The sequence below is a fragment of the Cupressus sempervirens genome, chromosome 6 (genome assembly GCF_028749045.1).
Source record: "Cupressus sempervirens isolate cs-2001-9-10 chromosome 6, ASM2874904v1, whole genome shotgun sequence".
In the NCBI taxonomy this organism is placed as follows: Eukaryota; Viridiplantae; Streptophyta; class Pinopsida; order Cupressales; family Cupressaceae; genus Cupressus; species Cupressus sempervirens.
In genome coordinates, this window is record NC_143123.1 from 118,005,448 (window position 1) to 118,027,940 (window position 22,493).

The window sequence follows — 22,493 nt, forward strand, 5'->3', positions numbered from 1 at the left end:
ATTTCTTTTGCTCTGGTCATTTTTTTGCTCACGTTTTTTTCAGACATTTTACCTATCGTTTTTTTTTTGTACATTCCATTTTCGCGTCTTTAGCTTACATCTGCACAATTTGGAGGCTCATGTTGTAGTTGTAGGGGTTTTTTGATTTCAGCTCAATTACAGACAGTTCGCCTGTTCAAGTTTGCAGTTTTTTAAGGGCAGATGCAAAACCGAGACCCTCCGCTAGTGAAAAATGGGAGCAGTAATAAAAAAACGTATAGTTTTTTGCAGATAGTTTTCTGCGTTCAGCTTTGCAAACTCACGCCATTTTTTGGTGTTTGTTTAGCACACTCTAGCCCCATTCGTCCATGCACATCGATCCTTGAAGAAAACTTGCCATTATTATCAAGAATTATGAGTTTTTTTTTCAGCCAGGGCCTTTTTTTTGAAATCCTATTTTTTGGGCTCGAATTTTTTTTTTTGTTTTCAAATTTTTGGTGGGTTTTTCGAGACCTCATCTGGGTCTTCGTCAGAATTTTTTGGGTACCTCATTTTTCGTGCCTTGATTTTCGAGCTGACGGATTTGAAATCCAACTTTAGATTCCTTCTGGGTTTTTCGTCTACTCTTTTGGGTACTTGTCATTTTTTCCTAGGTCAGCCTCAACATTGCCTCAAACTTCATGCAAATGGCATCTTTGACTAATCTGATGTTGGAGGGCAGTCTACGATTCAATGGCCACAATTATAACCACTGGAAGCAGCACATGTTAACCATCTTCGAGTATCGTCGTTTGGATGAGCTTGTTCTAGGCACAAAGACTCGTTCAACTTCTGACCAAGCAGAACAGGAGAAGTTTGATGATCGCAATCGAGAGGCTGTTATGCTTCTCAAGCTCTCTATTATTGATGATCAGCTACTGCAGATTCCTTCTGGCAAGTCGGCTGCAGAAATATGGAAATATCTGAAGGAGCTGCATGAAACATCTGACAAAAGTACGGCATTCGTTTTGAATAATCAACTGTTCTCAATTATGATGGATGAACGTATGTCCTTGCAAGAGCATCTGACAAAGATTAAGGACATCTGCGATCAGCTCAAAGCTATTGGTTGGAAAATGGAGGGAGAGGATATGGTAGTCATCACTTTGAAAAGTCTACCATCGTCCTATGAGCACTTCATATAAACACTCAACATTACATCAACTAATGTTGATTTGAAGTTTCCAGAAATATGCACCAAACTTCTATAGCAAGATCGTTGGAAGCAACAGTTTGGTAGTAGTGCTTCTACAACCTCCTCAGAGCAGGCATTTGCTACAAAATCTTTTCAATAGAACATCGGCAACCATCAATCTTCTTAGCCTTCCCAGCATCAACCTTCTGCTCAATCCTTGGATGGCTCTACGAAGCAAAATGTACAGTGTAATTACTGTCACAAATTTGGCCATATGAAGTTCGAGTGCCGGAAACGTTTGGCTATTCAAGCAAGGCAAAATGCTTCCCAACGAACAACACAAGTTGTTGAGCTTCTTGATCAAGGTGAAGCTGCATTTTTCGCTTTCTGAATTTGTTTCTATTTTTTTTCTGGGTTTGTTGATTATCTCCTCAAAAATCATTTCATGTTGTCTGTAATACGAAAGGTTGCATGAGATTCTGGGTTTTACCATTTTTTCCACAAAAATGAAGTTTTGTAATTGCAATTTGTTTTGAATCATAGCACTCTTCTGGCAAAACTTCTTGGTTTCAACATTCTGTAGATCCAGGGAGGGTCTCAGTTATCCCAAACTGTTCCGACATTCGTACGTTGACCATTAAGGGAGGGTATTAAGATAATATCTTATACTTTCTATAATGATCAACTACTTGTCTGTAGTCCGTCTTTCAGACTAGATAGGAATGTTTCCTATCCTGTCTCTTTTGTCTTCAGTCCAGATAGGAATGTTTCCTATCCTGTCTTCAGTTTTGTTTCTAATTTCTCTTCAGTCTACGTTGTTTCTTTTAAAGAAACAACGTCTTTGTAATTCTATATAAGGAACACATTTGTTCCTCTGTTAATCAATCAATCATTTGAAAATTCGTTAATTTGCGAATTCTTGAATCTTGTAACATGTGACCCTCCAACCCTAAAGTGACCACTAAAAAGACCAAAAGGTTTGTTTGTTTTATATGACATTTGTGCATTTGTGAATGAAAGGAAAAACTTCTTGCCTTAATTTATGTATGAACTTATTTGCTGCTGCACACACACACATATACATATGTACACACACACACATATATATACATACATATGTACATTTTAGAAAAAAACTTGTATGGATGAACCTAAAACAAATATGATTCCAACCCCCCAAAAAATTTGGCGAATTTTGAACCTGAATCCATACCGGAATCCAAATTGGCAGCTTAGGTTTCAACACCTAGACACTCCTGCTCTCATTTTTATTTGCTCTGCATGTCTTTATTTCAACTCTATTTCTTTTCTGTGTTTTTCTACGTATTTTGAAAATTCATTCCTTACTCATTTAAATTTTCATTAGAATAAAAATCTTATAGTTTGGCTGGCCAAAATTTTCCAACATAAATTTTTATAGAAAGCTAAGAGAGATCTTTTTCTAAAAAAATTATTGTAACTCTAGATTTTAAATTTTTTTGTATATGATGATTTATATGCACTGCTTAGAACATTTGAAGTTTTGCAAATTTCCAAATGTGAATGGTGCAACTTAATATTATGATAATAGATAACGTCTATTATTAGTTAATGGTTATCTCTTTGTAATTTATTGTAAATATTAGAATGTTTCTAATATTTAGTTAGGTTGTAGATAACTATTTGTTTTTTTTGAGCTAGAATAGAAAGTTTCTATTCTTTACGTTCATTTTCCAAGGAAGTATTTCATTCTTTTTTATACATTGACCTCTTAGTCTCTGTTAATATTAAGTAAGTATTTCACCAATTACTTCATAATATGGTATCAGAACCAAATGCTTAAATTGTTTTTGATAATTTATTTTGAAATTATCTGTTCAAATTTTTTGAAGTTATTTCAGTCTCTTTCTCTACAACCCACTTAGGTTTTTTACCTTAAAAATTCGAATGCTATAAATCACGTTTTTTGTGCAAATCTACATATAGGAAATACACATTTTCTGTGAAAAATCTGGCTAAATTTGCAATTTTCAGGAAGATCCCCCTGTTTGCAATGTCTTGGGGTTGAAGAATGGTCTTCTCTTGGTTTTTAAGTGGAACCATGACCTGGTTTAAGGTCGCCATTGATGTTTTTTGGTGCTGTCTTTTTCAACGTTTTTTGCTGGTCGTGCGCCTACTTAAAGCACAATTTTTAGGGGGAAAAGTTTCCATTTTTGGTGTCTACTCTTCATCATCTGTGTCGTCTTAGCAAGAATGCCCCTATTCTTGGAAAAATCAGACGTCTTTCTGCCTGCATTCGGTTTTTTTTCATGCAACTTTTTCCTCTTAAGTGGAACCACAACCTGTCTTTTTAGACGTATTTTGTTGGTCGTGCACCTGCTAAAATCACAATTATTAGGGTGAAAAGTCTCCATTTTTGGTTTCTACTCTTCATCATTTGTGCTGTCTTAGCCCAAAATGCCCCTATTCTTGGAAAAATCGGACGTCTTTTTGCCTGCATTTGCTTTTTTTCCCTGCAACTTTTTCCTCCATGGCCATTGACTAAGGTTTTGTTAAAAAACCCTAATTTTTGGGCTCGAATATTTTTGCTGATCACAGTTTCGTGGTGGGTTTTTTGAGAGCTCAATTGGGTTTTTTTCAATTTTTTTTGGGTGCCTCAATTATTGAGCCAGTGGAATTGAAAATTGACAACATATTCTTTCTAGGTTTTTTGAGCTCTCTTCTGGGTACCCCTTCATTGAAAAATGTGCTATGACATCTTTGACAAATATTTTGCTCGAGAGCATTTCAAAATTCAACAGTCAAAATTATGGCACTTGGAAGCAATGAATAATAACAATTTTTGAATATCGGAATATTGATCAGATTGTTCTCAGTGTTACACAACGACCGATTGCCCTTGGTACTGAACATGATACATGGGATTTGAAAAATCGAGTCGGTGATGCTTCTCAAATTATTCGTAGTTGATCAGCTTTCTCATATTTCACTTGGCAAGACACCGAGATATGGGTGCATCTCAACAATCTTCACGAGACTAGTGACAAAAGCAGAGCTTTCTTTGTAAAGAACACTGTGTTTTATATTATCATGGATGAGTGAACATCACTCTAGGCTCACCTGAATAGGATTCAGAAAATCCGTGATCAGTGGCTTGCCATTAGTTGCAAGATGGAGGAAGAGGACATTGTGGTCGTCACTCTCAGGAGTTTACCCAAGTTCTATGAGCATTTTATTGAGACTCTCAACATCACTTCTTTGGTGTTCATCAAATTCACAAATCTCTGCACACTCCCGCTTCAGCAAGATAGGTGGAAAGTACAGTTCGTTAGCAATTCTGACTCCACCTCCACAGAGCAAGCCTTTGCTGCTAAATCCTTTTAGAAGGATAAAGACAAGTCTCATCAATCTTCTTAGTAGAAGTCCTCTGTTTCAGCTTCAAAAGGCTCCCGACAGGAGAACATTCAATGCAACTATTGGCACAAGTTTGGTCACATGAAGGTTGAATGTCGGAAACGCTTAGCTACCCAACAAGCAGTCAAGTTTCAAGCCCAAAGTTAATGGTGCAGAGCACACTGAGCAAACGAAATTTGCCTATTACGCCTTCATGACTTAAAGACCCATAGATCATGTGAAGTCGTTTGTCTGGTGTATTGATTCATATGCCTCTCGTCATTTTAGCCATCGTAGAGACTGATTCACTAACTACCAGTCTTATTTAGATTTTGTTATTTTTGGTGGTGGAGAAGAATACACCGTTGTCGACAAAGGCAACATTCAGATTGGACCTAAATCTACTCTCAACCAGTTAGTTGCTACGACACTCTCAACAGTTGGATGTCACCTCTAGTTCACATCAGTGTACCATCAGTAATAAGGTGACTCGATCTATTGTTGTAGTGGGGTCTTGAGGATCATGGTCACTGATTTTGGTGATTCCTAGGAGTTAGCTATGATTGCTAAGCAGTTTTTTGTTAGCACGCTTTGGCATCAACGATATGGGCACTTAAATGTGCATATCTCTCTCAACTTGCTCGGGAAGAGCTTGTCGTTGGTTTGCTAGAGATTCAAACTCAATAACTTGGAGTTTGTGATGCATGCTAGGCTAGGAAGCAACATCGCACACCTTTCACCAGTGGCCATTCATGGCAAGCTTCTCAGGTACTTTAGCTTGTTCATTCTGATATCTGCAACCCTATGGCCACTCCTTTTGTGCTTGGGTCCAAGTATTTTCTGTTGTTTGTTGATTTGAATAGAAAAATGTGGGTATATTTTCTTTAAAAGAAATCATATGCATTTCTTGTATTTTAGAAGTTTAAACCTTTAGTTGAAAAAGAGTAAGGAAATCTATTATTACTCTTAGACTAGATAATGGGGAGAGGGGAATTTTGTTCTAAGGACTTTAGCTTCTTGGATACTCATGGCATCAAACACCTGTTAATCACACCCCACACACCACAATAGTACAATGTAGTTGAATGTTGGGAAAAAAACCTGAGATGATTCGATCCATGCTCAAACACAAACATGTTCCGAAGAAATTATGGGCAGAAGCAGTTAACACTGCAGTTTATCTTTGAATCGGTCATCCACAGTGGCGGTCAAAGGTGAGACTTCGAAAGAGGCTTGGTTAGGTCGGAAGCCTAGAATCAATCACCTTAAGGATTTTGGCTCTCTTGCTTTTGTTTAGATCCTTGATGCGTCATGCACCAAGTGGGATGCCAAGAGGTAGAAATTTACGCTTGTTGGATACAGTAGTCTCCACAAAGGCTACTGCTTGATAGATACTGAGACATCTCGTCTCTTATATAGTCGTGATGTAGTCTTTGATGAGCAACGAGGCCCTTTCACACTTGTTTCTCCTATTCCCGATCCAACAGATCAGCCTATGAAGGCTCATGATTTGTGAGTTCGACTTCCATTAGGTCCACCTAATGGAAGGGCTCTAGTAGCTCATGCAAATCCAGTTATTCCGGTGATCCTAGGTTTGTAGATGCTTCACGTGAGTTTGATTCAAATTCTTCTGATGAGGAACTTGATCATAGACCATCTCTTGATACTAATGTTGGTCTTTCTCCTGTTCAACCTAAGTGGTGGGCTAAGACGCTTGCTGATCTTCGTGATGATGAGATCATTGATGGGAGAACAACTTGGAAAAAGGGCAAACCTATAGAGTCAATTAATTTTGCTCTTACGGCCAACATTCATAGTGTATTTGATCCTCAAACATATTTTGAGGTTGTCTAGAGTGGGAACATGCCATGACATTTGAACACAAGAGCTTGCTGAAGAATAACACCCGGGTCCTTTTTGATCTTCCACCAGGGAAGAAACCCATTGGCTGCAAATTTGATGGTACTTTGAACAAGTACAAAGCTCGTTTAGTTGCGAAGGGCTTTTCTCAGCGTTAGGGCATTGATTATGAGGAGACCTTTGCTCTTACTGCAAAGATGAGCACAATCATATTAGTCCTAGCTATGGCAACACAGTTTGGTTGGAAGGTCCATTAGATGGACGTTAAGAGTGCTTTCCTGAATGGTGACCTACAAGAAGAGGTCTACATGACGCAACCTCCTGGTTTTAAGGTTGTTGGTAAAGAACATCAGGGTCTCAGATTGGTGAAAGCTCTTAATGGATTGAAGTAGGCCCCTAGGTCATGGTGCATGAAAATTGACAAATACCTCAGTGATTAAGGCTTCCAGAGGAGTTCTTCAGACTCAAATTTGTACATCAAGATAACTGACAGTGACATTATTCTTCTGATTATTTATGTGGATGATTTGATCATCATTGGCAGTTTACTATCTTTGATTCAGGGAATCAAACAAAATTTATGCCAGTCTTTGATATGTCTGACCTTGGGCTCATGCACTATTGCCTAGCTGTTGAGGTTTGGCAACAATCTTCTAGTATATTCATCTCTCAGTTCAATATGCTTGGGTTCTATTAAACAAATTCCATATGCAAGCTTGCATCTACACCCATGGAGAAAGATCTCAAACTATCAACCAAGTTTGATTCTCCTTTCGTTGATGATACTACATACAGGCAACTAGTAGGCAGCCTCATCTACCTCTTTGCTACGAGGCTTGATATTAGCTTCATAGTCAATTACCTCTCACGCTTTATGACAACTCCCAAGGCTAATCATTGGATGGAAGCAAACCATGTGCTTCGTTATGTGAAGGGCACTTCAAATTATGGACTTCTTTACTCTCAGAGTTCTAATCCTAGACTCAGTGGATTCACGGATTCAGATTGGACAGGCTTCGTTGACAATAAAATGTCGACTTCTGGATACGTGTTCAGTTTGGGATCTGGTGCCGTCACATGGACTAGTAAGAAGCAACAGCCAATTTCTCTCTCCTCCATAGAGGCTGAATACAAAGGGATTGTTAAGGCAAGATGTGAAGTTGTTTGGCTTTGTGAGATGCTTGGGGATATGCAAATGTCACCAGTAGGACTGACCACTTTGTTTGTTGATAATGAAGGCATTATAAAATTAGCACGGAATCCAGTCTTCCATGAACGGACCAAGCATATGGATGTTCACAATCAATACATACGATAGCTGGTTGAAGATGAGACAATAGCTTTGCAGTATTTTCTTACAATGGATCGGACTACAGACATTCTCACCAAGCCTCTTGGTCTTGATAAACTTGTCAAATTCAGAGGATAACTTGGTGTTGCGGATAGATTAACCATTAAGGGAAGGTATTTCGATAATAGAAAGGGACTAGTTTTAGTTCATGGCTACCTATTTGTAATTTATTGTAAATATTAGAATATTTGTAATATTTAGTTAGGCTATAGATAACTATTTGGGGACATGTAGATGTCACCAACAGGACTGACCACTTTGTTTGTTGACAATGAAGACGTTATCAAATTAGCACGGAATCCGGTCTTCCATGAACGACCAAGCATGTGGATGTTCATTATCACTACATACGACAATTGGTTGAAGACGAGACAATAGATTTGCAATATGTTCCTACAATGGATTAGATTGCAGACATTTTCACCAAGCCTCTTGGTCCTAATAAATTTTTCAAATTCAGAGGACATCTTGGTGTTGTGGATAGATTAACTATTAAGTGAGGGTATTATGATAATAGACAATGTCTTTTATAAGTTAATGGTTATCTATTTGTAATTTATTGTAAATATTAGAATGTTTGTAATATTTAGTCAGGCTGTAGATAACTGTTTGTTTTCTTTCAGCTAGAATAGAAAGTTTCTATTCTTTATGATTGTTTCCAAAGGAAACATTATTTCATTCTTTTGTATATATTGAGCTCTCGGTCTTTGTTAATATTAAGCAAGTATTTTACCAATTACTTCGTAATACTTAAATCCAAAGAGCTGGGGTGCATTGCATAGAGCTAGATGTGCAAATTTCTCATGTGGGAATTTTTGCAACCTTACATCCTTATTTTTGGGAAAAGTAATCTCCTGTTCTTTGGAAACTATAATCCACAAATGATGCGAAGAATATTTCTGGCAAGGAAATTTTTGCAACTTCAAAAGTGGCCCATTTAAAACAAGACAAATGATGAGAAGATAAAATAAAATACTGTAGTGTTTGTTTATTTGAATTTTGAGCTCATTTAGGAAAAAATGAACAAATAAGAAATGACGCCATTTATAACAAATCAAATTGCATTTTCAATATTCTTTGTTGCACATGGCAGGATTTTTGTTTTAAGTGGCAGTTGGCATTAAAAGATATTTTTGGATGGTCATTTAGGGCTCAAGAAAGGAAAAAGGTTAACAAAAATGTAGATAAAATTTTGTTGCTGCTGGAATCTTCATGTAAGTCACCATACCCAATGAGAATCACCATGGTTACATGCAACTTGATTTCAGATGATTTGATTCAGGTACAATTCTGACACCTATTTTCTCGATGATTTGCTATCATAGAGAAATATCAATATTATCAGCTGTATGTATTTGTGTCTTTGAAATATTTTGTGCATCCTATATGCTGTATCGACAATTCATATTGGAATCTCTATACCAAGATACGCTTCTCTACTTGCCTTGGTTGTGTCCAATTCTCTACTTCAGTGATGTCCCTGACGAGTAGTTGTTATTAGCCGATAGGCTTTCCCTTTGGAGTTGCCTCCAATTGGAAATTGACTCACGTCGGGAAAATAGTTGTCAAAAAACTTCTTGATCTACATCCATCGCTTCTCGGGGATGGTGCAAGAAGGTTGGGCTGAGTAGGGTTTGGTGGAGGTCAAAATAATGTTGAGGATTTGATCAGAGAAGTGACCCATGGACTAGATAAAGCCATTATTGAGAGCTCTAGCTAAAGGATTCAAGTGCGCCATATGTTTAATTGATTTCCAAGACAAGGAAATGCTCTGGCTGCTTCCGAAAGGTAGTCATGCTTTTTATCCTGAGTGCATCGACATGTGGGTGTGTTCTCACATTACTTGTCTTGTTTGTAGAGTCGATCTTATCCCCGTTGAAGGATGAGTTACATTTGGAAATGTTGAATCTTTTCCCAAGCTAGAAGTTGCCATTGTTGTAGATCGTAAAAATTATGAATCTTTGGTTGCAGTTGATTATGAATCTACTCAAGTCGTTAGGGTTATAGAGGTGGACAAGAGCTCGGTGGCTGAGGATCTAAGAGGAAATGAAAAGGTGCAGTGATCACATTCGAGGGGGCATTCTTTGGTTTGCGTGCACAAAGATCTAAAGAAGCCGATGGAATAGTACATCACACCATGCCTTGCGGATTAACTCCCAACTTGTATCGGAGCTACAGTTTTGTTCGCATGCACCATTCGAGGTGACATGAAGTTTCTTCAAGCTCGAAGGTCGAGACGATGGATCAAGGCGCGATGCAAGGTGTAGTATTGATAGAGGGCCACACCACCCTTACCCACTCACAATCAAGAAAGCAACAATATGGAGACCAATAAAAAAATGCTTCACAAGAAATTTTATTATACTTGAAGATCCTTACAACACCCACAAGATGATATCAAGCTTCTCCTTGAGCTTCCACTCCTCGAGCTTCTCCTTGAGCTTCTACTCCTCAAGCTTCCCCCTTGAGCTTCTACTCCTCAAGCTCCTCCTTCTCGAGCTTGATTACAAATGATAATAAGCCTTGCTTAAATAGGCACTTCTAACCCAAGACATTACAAACACAACCAATGTGGGATAAAAGGTAAATACAACTACTTTTTAAATAAATATTAAATTCCCACCCAAATACAACTAAGCACCCAACAAATATTAAATACATGATTTATCCAAAACTTTCTAGAATTTCCACCTACACACTTCGATTAATGGAATGACAACTATTTTTCTTATTTTTCTATTTACGCCACCTACGCACCTTGAAAATAGAAATTTCCCTTTTCTTTTTCTTTTTTCTCCTTTTTCCTTTTTTATTATTTCTCCTCTAATTTTCGTCACTTTTCTCTCTCCTCTAGAATTTTTTTTTTTGTCTTTTTTTTCTTTTTCAAATTTTTTTTTTTTTTTTTTCCAATAATTTTCCAATGCAAGATGCTCCTGCATCAGACTCCCCCAGTACATAGAAAAGTGTGTCCCACACTTGGACGCCAAAAAGAAAATCTACAACCATCTTCATCTTCACCAAAGGTTTCCACCTCAATAGGAACAACAAAACCACCATGCAAATCCTCCACATCTGCATTACTCTATCAAACACTAGAATCTCAATCATCCAATCAACAAGCTCATGCACAAGAACAAACTGAACATAATGCTTCATTAGCAAACTCCCATTCACATCAACAACTAGTGAATCCACACCCATAGCAACAAACCCCGCATCAACAACAACAAACTCCATATCAGCACCAACATGTAGATCACCATCAATACATGCCAAACTCTCAACACCAGAAACCTCATTGCTCACAACAAGATGCTCTGCAATACATAACTCACCTCCAACAACCGGATCATCCACCTCCAAGTGCTCCATAATCTCCATGTCAGATTCAACCAATTGATCATGAAAACCAACCTCCATCCCAACATTAGCAAGGTTAGGAATATCCTCAGCAACAACCTCTATTTGCTCTTCAGGTTTTGCATCAGACTCCACAGATTGATCAGCAAAACCATCCTCTTCCACCTCAACCTTGTGATGCCATCTTCTCTCACGAACCTCCTTAACTTGATCAGCCAATCTATCATCCAACCGAGAAATCATCTTAGAAAAATTCCTCTCCACTATATCATGGATTTTGGCAATCATCTTAGGGTCCAATCCTCTTGGAGCCATCTTCCAAGATCTTCGTAAACCCTCTGCAACAAATCCTTCCCACGCTCCTTGTGACAACCTTGAATTGTTTGCAAGTCAGATCGCAACCTGCCACCTCGCACGAACAATCAGGAACCACATCACAAGTCTTGGACAACGGATTTGCAATCCACAAGCTCTGATAAACTTTGCCCAACCAAGGTCTTGGTACAAACTGCCTCACTCTTCGACGATCTGCTTGTACACTCAGGAACTCCTCTGATACCACTAATGTAGGTACGCTCTGATACCACTTGATAGAGGGCCACACCACCCTTACCCACTCACAATCAAGAAAGCAACAATATGGAGACCAATAAAAAAAATGCTTCACAAGAAATTTTATTATACTTGAAGATCCTTACAACACCCACAAGATGATATCAAGCTTCTCCTTGAGCTTCCACTCCTCGAGCTTCTCCTTGAGCTTCTACTCCTCAAGCTCCTCCTTCTCGAGCTTGATTACAAATGATAATAAGCCTTGCTTAAATAGGCACTTCTAACCCAAGACATTACAAACACAACCAATGTGGGATAAAAGGTAAATACAACTACTTTTAAATAAATATTAAATTCCCACCCAAATACAACTAAGCACCCAACAAATATTAAATACATGATTTATCCAAAACTTTCTAGAATTTCCACCTACACACTTCGATTAATGGAATGACAACTATTTTTCTTATTTTTCTATTTACGCCACCTACGCACTCTGAAAATAGAAATTTCTCCTTTCTTTTTCTTTTTTCTCCTTTTTCCTTTTTTATTATTTCTCCTCTAATTTTCGTCACTTTTCTCTCTCCTCTAGAATTTTTTTTTTTTTTTTTGCCTTTTTTTTCTTTTTAATTTTTTTTTTTTTTTTTTTCCAATAATTTTCCAATGCAAGATGCTCCTGCATCAAGTATGCAGGAGCCACGGGTGAGATTTGAGCGCTGAGGCGGAATTGCAAGTATGAATCCTTCAGCGATTTTGAGGTCTTTTTACTAAAAGCCCTGCTTCTCAGCTGCCTTGACCGTGTTGGATTACTAAAAGGGATTGAGTGCGTGGTGATGGTTCTGGTTTGTCGTGCTGTCCAAATTATAGTGGTTCTGATTTTAAGCATTTTTTGTAATTAATTTTTTTAATTTATGTTCATATATAAGTTTAATGATGATACTACTATTTTGATTTAATATAAATAAAAGTGAAAGATTTGTAATGAATACTTAAGTCAATCTATTTAGATGATAATTACAAGAAAAACATAAAATATTGATACTTAAGAAAAAGTACATATGAAAATTATACAAAATAATGAACAAATTTATATAATAGAAATATTTTTCAAGATTAACAAACTTAGTTATAATTTACATTTATTTGTAAATTAATATTATATACTAATTATTAAATTGTTGTACTTTTTTCTTTTATGTTTGAAAGGATTTATGAAAATACAAGAATTCAAGAATGATTTATTATTATTATTATTATGTTAAGGTTGGATATTTGCTGATTTTATGTGCTCACTATTTGTTTACTTTGATATGCATTTACTTTACAAGTCACTTGCAAATCGAAGTGTGTCAAAGTAATGATAATAATTAAATATTAAAATTATAAGCCTTTCTCTAGTTGATCTCTTCTAGCTACATAATGATCATATTGAGTATTATAAATATCTTCAAAGGCTTTGACATGTTTGATGTTGCAGATGCAAAAGAGTGCTTACATTGGTATTATTATTATTATTATTGTGGTTGTAGCCCCAATTTGAAATTGTGACATGGATCATCTACTTCCAACGCAAAAGAAAAAATACTAACAAGTTCGTCACTGTAATGCATGGGAATAGCCCAATTTATTACATGTTTTGAATAGTAGTTCAATTCAAAATTTCTACTTATTTTTGCTTTTCCTACTAATTTGTGAATATGATTAGTGGGAAATGTTTTAGCTAGTAATGATATTTACATATTGTGCCACCTTTCTTTTATAAAATGCACTAATATTTTATTTTAGAGAAAATTCTATATTTGCTACTTGTTTTTATTTATTCCATCTTTTTCCTTATTTTAGTTCAGGATCATCTTTTTTTATTGAAAAAAAATAATAATTATACATTAGAAAACATATTACCTTTTTAACTATCGTAAAAAATAATACATAATAGTTATTAACAATATATTGATAAAATAAATTCCAACCATTCATAATATAAACTATTAAAGTCTTTTCTACATGCATAGTAATATTTATATTCTAATTAAGAATTAACATAATCTAATGTTAAAATTTATTGATATCCATGAATATCCAAAAAAATATAGAGTTATGGATTGTATGGTGTTGTTTTGCATTTTTGTTATTCTAATTTTAGGCATTAGTACTGTTTGACTAAAATTGTTTATCTTCAAATCAGCCCTCTTTATTTTCTTAGTTTTATTAAAAAAAATATTTGACTTGATTTATTTTCGTTTACTTAGATTATTTGAATCTTTGATTTTTTTAATCTCTCCTAAATATAAACATTGTTGTAAATGACATTGAATTCTTATTCTTTAGTTATTGTAATGAACTCTTCGAATTCTTATATTCTTTAGTCATTGTAATAAACTCTTTGAATTCTTATATTCTTTAGTCTTCAATGAAAATAAATGCATGTTTGATTTTTTTATATATAAATTTTCCATCTTTTAAAATTATTAAATTAATTTAAGAAAAAAATTAAGAGTCTTGGGTACTGCCAATTTATAAAATAGTTTATTGCCCCATTGTGAAGTTAGGAACCATAAAAGTGAACTATGTATGTAATAAAAATGAACTATACACAATAAAAAGTTCAAACACTATATAAAGACACAATGATATAGGTGAAACTGAAAGACAAAATCACAATTAATACAGGTGAAACTCAAAGAGAAGTCCCCACCTTTACAACAATCTTAAGAGTCAAATCCCTAAAAGTCCTCCATATAGAGAATGTCTTCTCTTTGGATTACTACTCCAAAAGGAAAAATAATTCATACAACATTATTAGATTGGAAAAAGATGCTTGCTTACAATTTGATCTTGCAATAATTATATGCATGTGAAGTTACTACTACACCCACTTTCAAAGTACTACAAACTAAATTATCCATTTTCTTCAATTCATGATTTTTTTTGTTGCTTATCAATTATACGATTTATTTTCTTTAGGTTCAGACCTAATGATCAAGAAAATGAAAGAAGAGAGGATTTATAGTTACCAATACAACAAATTTTTATGCCTTCCCATACGTTTGAATGCTACTTTTTCTAAGGACATACTAAAAGCACAATATAACAGTACTATAATTTTAGCTCTTTCAAAATGAATTGTACTATCTACAAGAATGGCTTATATACTGCTACAAGTTTGGGGATCGACATTTTTTTGTTGTTATGTAAATCTTTATTTATGCTTTTAAATGAAACACCTATTGGCGTATCCCTTGCACCTCCTTTAGGTGCAAGTGCCAGTTATACTTGCCTCAGCTATCTTTTAAAGGCATAAGGTTGATACAATGCTTTGATGAGAACAATTCATTTTCCAATATCCTTCTGGCTTCTATACTTGGATTTCCCATTTACAACAAAACCAAGAGCTGGAAATCAGCAAGGTCCATAATTTATAATAAGATTTCTCTCAACCTTAGAAAGAACAAACAGGACATCTTGCAATAGCATAGTTCTAAACCCACTAAAGAAAGCAGCAAGCTGAGGTTTAATTTTTTGGCATCAATTTAATTTGCATAGATTTGATTAGGTTGGCCCAACCTTCAAATACTTTCATGGATATCTCTTCAGTCAAAGCAAGAAAATGAGCATTCCATATATTAAGATGAGAATTAAAGGCACAACACACATGATGTTAACTGCAATGATCTTCTCTGAAATGATTTTGTATTATTTTTGTCTACTTTTGAGTTTCTTACATTCCGTAACCATTCTGGTTAAATTGTTTTAAAAATATCTTCAAACCCTTTTCTCATTTCACTGGATAACTCAGGATCTATTGTGTGTGGCCATCATATTAATCATTGTTTGTTCTAGTAGTCTTATTTGTTGAATTTTCAGATTCTAGATATTGCTCTTCAAAATGATCACCATGACTTCACAAGTACTATTATCCTTTATGCCAGCTAAATTATGCATGTCCTCATTTCTTTTAAATTTAGAATGTATAGTGAACCCAAACACATTAACCTATGAGCTTTGAATATTTATATCTGTATGGATATTGAATTGTAATGGAATATTGTTTCACTTTACTTGCTATCTTTTTCTGCAATATGAATGCATACTTTATCACTTGATTCAATAATAGAAATTTGGTGAACTGTTGGTCTCTGTATTACAATTGCATTGCACGCCAAAAGTGCCAAGTTGAATATGATTGCCATCTCCAGAGCAAAAATGCTAAATAGTCAGCCTTGCCATTTTTTGTTGTTAAGGCCAATAATTTCATTATGCGATTTGCATTGTAGGGTTGTCCTCTCTTTCACAAGGTAGCAAGATCGAACTCTGACGTCATTTGTAATGCCCCATTTGGAAAAAAGTTGTACATATGAAGCACCAAGTTTGCTATATAATAGTTTTTGCTCAATTTACAAATAAACTGTTAATTTATATTGCTTCTGGGTAAAATTGACCCAGAAATTTCAGTTAATATGTGTGATTCTTCATTAAATAATAAATATTACACGTAGTTTCCTGGTCTAAGAACTCTCTGACTTGTGTTCAGCAGCGGCAAGTAAGTTACTATAATTTATTGGAATGTCTTTGAAAGATCTCCAAAACTTTACATGAGTTATTGACCTTGATTTTTCTTATCCACATGAAACTTGCATGCAATTGGGGATTTTTGTCCTCTAATTCAGTAATGGAAGCCTGAAGGATTCCATCCTCTAATTCCGGACCTTAAGTGATGTTACTGTTGGCATGGATTGAACTGCAGTTCCATGCTTTGAAGGAGTAATAATCAGATGATAAAAGATGAATTTTCATTTGTTCTCCCTTGTACTTTCCTTGATAGACGCATCATTTTGCATGCCCTTGACCTTTATTAAAACTCGAACTTCAAATTTAATTATAGCTTTTTATTAATTTATCATTCTTAACTTGCAGGAACTTTTGGGAGGGATATTATATCTCTGTTGGCATTCAGAAACAGCAACATGGAATTTATCCTGCAACAAACATCCAATTTACAATTATATATTTATAGCCAATGACACATGAGCATAAGAAGAGTATTAAGCTTTCTTTAATCTCTGTTTGAAACCTATAACAAATACCTCCATTACCATCAACACTTGCACTACGACCACCAAAATGTGCGATGTTAAAGACTATTATGTTACTGCAAAATCTTGGTAGATTTAAAAGCATGAAAGAAAATTTGTTTGGTTTGACATAACTATAGTATGTTCTATTCTCCAGTGATAATTGCTTTATTTCATTTTCATGCTAGAAAGATTTAACCTCAAACTGTTCTTTGCTGTAAGTTTAATGCAGCAAAATTCAATGGGTAATCTGGTGTGGTTATTTTTACTCTGAGACCTGCGTCGGCTTCTGATGAAATTCTGCTAGCAATTAATTTTTTTTTCAGATTTGTTTATGACTATGTATGTATCTAAGATAATTCTGAGCTTTTGTAACTTCTATTTATGAATGTTTGTTCTTAATTGAGATAAAGACTTGTGCCCATCATGCAAACTGAATTTGGAGTATACTCTGTATAGTTAGGTATTGGAGAATTAGTTTTTTTGGGTTTAAGTTTTGTCTAAACTACTATTTATTAGTGCCTGCAGTCCAGTGCGCAGGAGCTACTCGCCACGCCGTTATTCTCCATATCGAGGGCCAGTCCGATCTCCACTGCCTCCTCGTGACTATGTAGCACCTCGAGCTGCAAATGGGTTGGTGGACTACTTGTTAGAATGAATACATTAAGGATGAATGGTTATAAAAAATTCAATAAGCAATAAATATAGGGATGTACCTTCTACTTGGTCAGACAGTTGGAATGATCAAGATAATTTTAACTTTGATTCTTGATTTTGCAGGAGTCCGAATTATAGAGATCGTCTTCGGTACAGAAGTCGTAGCCCATGACAACCTGGATGTCTTTTGCTGGTGAATAGATTTGTCTTCTGAAACTTTTCAGCATACTGTGTAAAGTTTGGTGGTTTAGAGAGATGACTACCAGGAACGAGTTTACATTTTACAATCGTTGGCTTTGGGAGCCTCATTAGGTCATGATATTCTACTAAAAGGTGGACTCAAGAGGAAATGTTCATCTTAGTGCATCGTGAATCGAGTTTATTTTAGCTTCTTGATCTTACTGTTAATCTGAAGCTGAGGCTGCTTGATTCTGCGTGAATTTTCGTCCTCGGTTCTTTGATATGTTGAGTTAGAAATTTGAATGCCAAAGTATTTATACTGGACTTCTCAACTGAGACCGTAAAGCATTTTAATTTTGGATTTTTATGACGTTAAATGTCGAAGGCCCAGATTTTCTGTGTTCTCATTCGATTAAGTGCTGGGGAAATGTGGAACTCCATTATCTTCATTGCTGCTCTGGTTATTCTACTAATGGGCTTCTTGGTCTTCATTGCAACTTCATGGTCTGGTTATTCTTCTACTACTTCTAATAATGGGCTTCTTGGTCTTCATGCTGTTGTTACTCTACTTCTGCATATATTATTGAGCTGCTTGGACTTCATTGCAACTGCATCTTCTGGTAAGTCTACTAATGTATCTAGTAATGGGCTTTTTGGACTTATTGCCACCCCAATTTGCATCTCCTGTGCATCCGATACCTGACTAGAAAAATCATCCTGCTGCCATTTTAGAGTGAGTTTGGATTTCTTATTAACGAGCTCCTTGGACTTCATTTCGACTACATCTTCTGGTAATTCTATTAATGTATCTAGTAATGGGCTTCTTGGACTTCTTGCAATGCCAATTTGCATCTCCTGTGCATCCGATACTTGACTAGAAAAATCATCCTGCTGCCATTTTAGAGTGAGTTTGGACATCATATTAACGAGCTGCTTGGACTACGTTTCAACTAAACTTCTGGTAGTTCTATTAATGTATCTAGTAATGGGCTTCTTGGACTTCTTTCAACCCCAATTTGCATCTGCTGTGCATCTGACACCTGACTAGAAAAATTATCATGCTGCCATTTTAGAGTGAGTTTTTAGTATTTATAGTAGGCTTCAGATGTGTGCAAGATTGTTAAGATAGTGAGAATGTTACCAAGTTTGCTTTCTTTTTTCTTGAGTAAAAGGAACATGGTTCTACAACAGGCTTAATCTGCTTCCTTGTCACTTATCGAACTCCGCAGATATTTCTTGCTTTTAAGCAGATGCTCATCTTTTTCCCACCTGCCACTTGAAAGTTGTGTTGGGAATTTTATGCACGGCCATCCAGCCTGTCACCTGCTTTCAGAATTTCAATTATGTGAACATTTCTTGAGTGGATCTACCAGTGGAAATGCTTTCATCAACATTGTCAACAGATAAATGGTGGCACTCTTTCGTCTGGGATAGGCTGTCTTTTGGCACACTGAAATTTTTATAGAATTTTGGGTCGCATCACAACAGTAGATTGCTGGAACTTTTGTGGATTGGGTCAACACAAGCTTCAAGTGGCAAAATACGTAATGTGTCGCTAGTGCGTTTGAACTTTCCACAGATTGTAATCATTGTGGAGGTAATTGTGACCAAAATTTTTAATGTTCCGAGAAACACGCTCTGATGTTATTATGATGTAGATTTTCTCTGATTCAGAGATATCTAGCAAGTGCCATATATTGTTGTCAAGGAAGAGTTATTATTGTAGGTCCTGAGTAACAAAGTAACCGAAGGCATGTTAGTTTATATACCCAATAAAAATTTATTAAAAATATGGAGATTGGATAGTGTTTGTTACCTTAAATCATCCCGATGGAATAAAACCCTGTGCTTCCTGTTGGTTTGTACACCAAAATTTGTCAACCCATACAACTAAATCACTTCTAATTTGTATAAGCTTGGTCTATATCTACGACATATGTTAAACAAATCCTATTCTGTTTTCTGTGAAGTCGAGGAAAGGTGCATTCAGTTAGAGGAAAGGCCAAGTGTCAGTTATCAGAATTTATATAAAAATCTATGTAATAAAAAAGATGAATTCGATATGGCAACCTTTTGGAAAACCCATTGCAGGGACTGGATAGAATGCCAATTCATGATTGGAAAGAATTGTTATCAACGACACCTGTGATTAGACTGGAGAAGAATCTATAAGACGGCAGATCCCAACATGGATAATTTAAACTGTTGAAATAATATATAATGTGTTTATTTCTCGAGAAATATTTTAGGAGGAATCTATTGAACTGAAATTATGGAATCGTGCCTGTTCAAAGTATTTGGAGGATTATTGAATTACGAAATGGCTGACCAAGAAACCCATTCGGAGTAACAACACCTATATATTTTTGAGTGCGCCATATACTCTTAAGGCTGCATTACAATACACCGTAGACCAAGCATAAGCTGAACGTGCCAATACACACCCAGCCAAGAATTTTCCGTATTTACCAGTGGTAGAATATTAAATTTTCATCACAATTCCTGACACGTGCAAGAAACAAACTTGAAATAAAAAAATATTCTTTTGCAATAGCTTTTGATAGTTTAATTTCTTGAATGGGAAACGAACACTAGCTTCAAACATGCAGTGAAATACAATTAACAGGTTATTAAAATATTATTGGGCTCGTATTAGGGATGTGGAAGGTGGAACGAATTATTGATGTGGAAAATGGTCAGTTGATGAAAAACATCTCCAATAATTTTAAAATATTCAAGAATTCGTGGTGTACCTCATTGATATTTTTTTGGGTAATTGCCAAGAGCTTGAATTGAGTTGCTTATTCAAAACTACTCTGCGGTGATCATAGCGAGTGCTTCTATAATGATTGTTTTAGTCAACGAGCAGATGTGCCTATTAGGTAGTCACTTAATTTTATGTGGACTTCGTTTTCGTGATACTTTGTTTGATGCTCTCTCTGTCTATTTTTGGCTTGAACGATTGTAGATTTTTGGTGTACACATGAGTCTGTGTCTACATGATAGGATTTTGTACAAAATACAGATTTGACTTCTGATCTAGAAACAACCGTTTAGTTCTAATCTTTCAGTCACGGGAAAGGTTATATTCTTTTGTTCGAAGCTTTAGTAGTGTGATAGGTCATGAATGCGCTGTAATACTAAAAACTTAAGTTGTAATGCATTTCTTAAAACAACATTTTGCTTCCAATGTAAACAGAAAGGGACTACAAAGACGTTTAAGCCTTTTAAACTAGTTTGCATAAAGAAAACATGGAAAAATAAATCCTAATTTCTATTTGAGATGGATACAATCCCAGTTGTCATAGAAATTATGGCATTTTTTAAGGACTTCGAATATGGTATGAGCAGAATTAGACGTCGTTATTTTACGAGCTAAATTGTTTTTTAGAATATTTTTAATATTTACCTACTCTTTGTTGTATAATCATTGTTAGATGTTGGTCATTTTAATAAAAATACACTAACTTTCCCCATTTTTTTTCATTTTATTATTTAATTTTTTTTAGTGGAAGATGGATGGCACCTTGAATAAGATACGTATGGGAATTGCATATAAACATTCCAAGCATATGCTTTTATTTTAATTTAGTTTGAGTAATGCTTTGAACAAGTATATAAATTACACCTTGGTGCTTGCATAAAGATCTCTTTGCGTTTGCGAATCTAGTAGTCATCGTGGCGCAACATGAACGATATTAAATAAGTTAGTGACTAATTATATTGAATTAGAATTATGGTTAGGGGAAGATTTTCAACTAGAATTTCAATTAAGATCATAGTTTGTGTTATAGTTATTATATATATGTGCTAGTAGTTATTGTGGTGCAACATGAACGATATTAAATAAATTAATGAGTAATTATATTGAATTAGAATTATGGTTAGGGTAAGATTTTCAACTAGAATTCCAATTAAGATTTTAGTTTGGGTTAGTTTGGGTTATAGATAGTATATGGTTAGGGTTTAATTACTTTTAGAGTTAAGCGTTAGGATAGTTTTAAGATTAAGGGTTTGGATTATGATCAACATAGGGTTAATATTATGGTTAGTTTTGGGATTGGGGTTTAGGTTGGAGGATTAGGATTATTGTTAAGGTTAGGGTTGACATTAAAGTTAGTATTATGGTTAAAGTTAGGGTCCAAGTTTAGAGTTAGGATTAGGGTTTAGGACTAGGTTTATAGATATGATCATGTTTACAATTAGGGTCTGCATCGTCATTAGTATTATTGGTAAGGCTAGGGTTTAAGGTTTAGGATTACTATTAGACTAGGGGTAATGTTTAGGATTATTATTAGGCTTGGGTTTAGAATTAGTACTACAATTTAGGGGTGAAGGACTAGGATTATTGTTAAGGTTAGAATTTGCACTACAATTAGTGAGGTTGGGGTTTAGGTCTAGAGTTAGTTTTAAGGTTAAGGGCACAATTAGGCATATACTTAGGGTCTAGATTGTCATTAGTATTATTGTTAATGTTGGGGTGAGAATTAGGGTTAAGGTTTATATTTATGATCATATTTTAGGATAAGATTATTGTAAGGGTTTTAGATGAGAGTATTGCTAAGGTTAGGATATACATCAGGCTTAGAGTTGTGATTTTTACTAGAGTTAGGTTTAGGTTAGGAGCAAAATTAAGGTCAAGATTTTGGTTAGGGTTTAAAGGTTGGGTTTAGGGTTAAGTTTAGGATTATAGTCAGGGCTATGGTTTAATATTATAGTTATTAGTGTTACATTTAGTATGAGTGTTGAGGGATTAAAACAAGTTTTTTGAATTAGTTATAGTATGTATTTAATTAGTACAAAAAGTTTAAAACATAAAGTTTGAAAATGAACTAAACTAAGCTTGTGTAAAAATCCCTTGAAGTGGACCACTTCACCAAAAATTTAGGTGGTCCAAAACTATTAATATGTCAGTTGAATGTAGAATCTGTCAATT

General features: G+C 35.2%; 1 protein-coding gene, 1 long non-coding RNA gene and 1 pseudogene across 3 annotated transcripts in view; all 3 read left to right on the forward strand.

Moving 5' to 3' along the window:
- Positions 1-18,006, forward strand: part of LOC149551502 (serine/arginine-rich splicing factor RSZ21-like) — a 30,056-nt gene extending 12,050 nt beyond the window's left edge. The window contains exons 4-5 of one of the 2 annotated variants that reach the window (XM_089786995.1): positions 17,249-17,353; positions 17,501-18,006. In XM_089786995.1, coding sequence (XP_089643121.1) covers positions 17,249-17,353; positions 17,501-17,549 — 154 coding nt within the window. In that variant the 3' untranslated portion in view covers positions 17,550-18,006. Of the gene's footprint in view, positions 1-17,239; positions 17,354-17,500 lie in introns of both variants that reach the window. The other variant, XM_089786993.1, reaches the window with a different exon arrangement.
- On the forward strand, positions 666-10,071 carry LOC149551503 (uncharacterized; annotated as a pseudogene).
- Positions 17,934-18,917, forward strand: LOC149551504 (uncharacterized). The gene is made up of 2 exons (XR_016352758.1): positions 17,934-18,177; positions 18,787-18,917. It is a non-coding gene; the product is annotated as an uncharacterized LOC149551504 (long non-coding RNA).
- Positions 18,918-22,493: the final 3,576 nt, after the last annotated feature.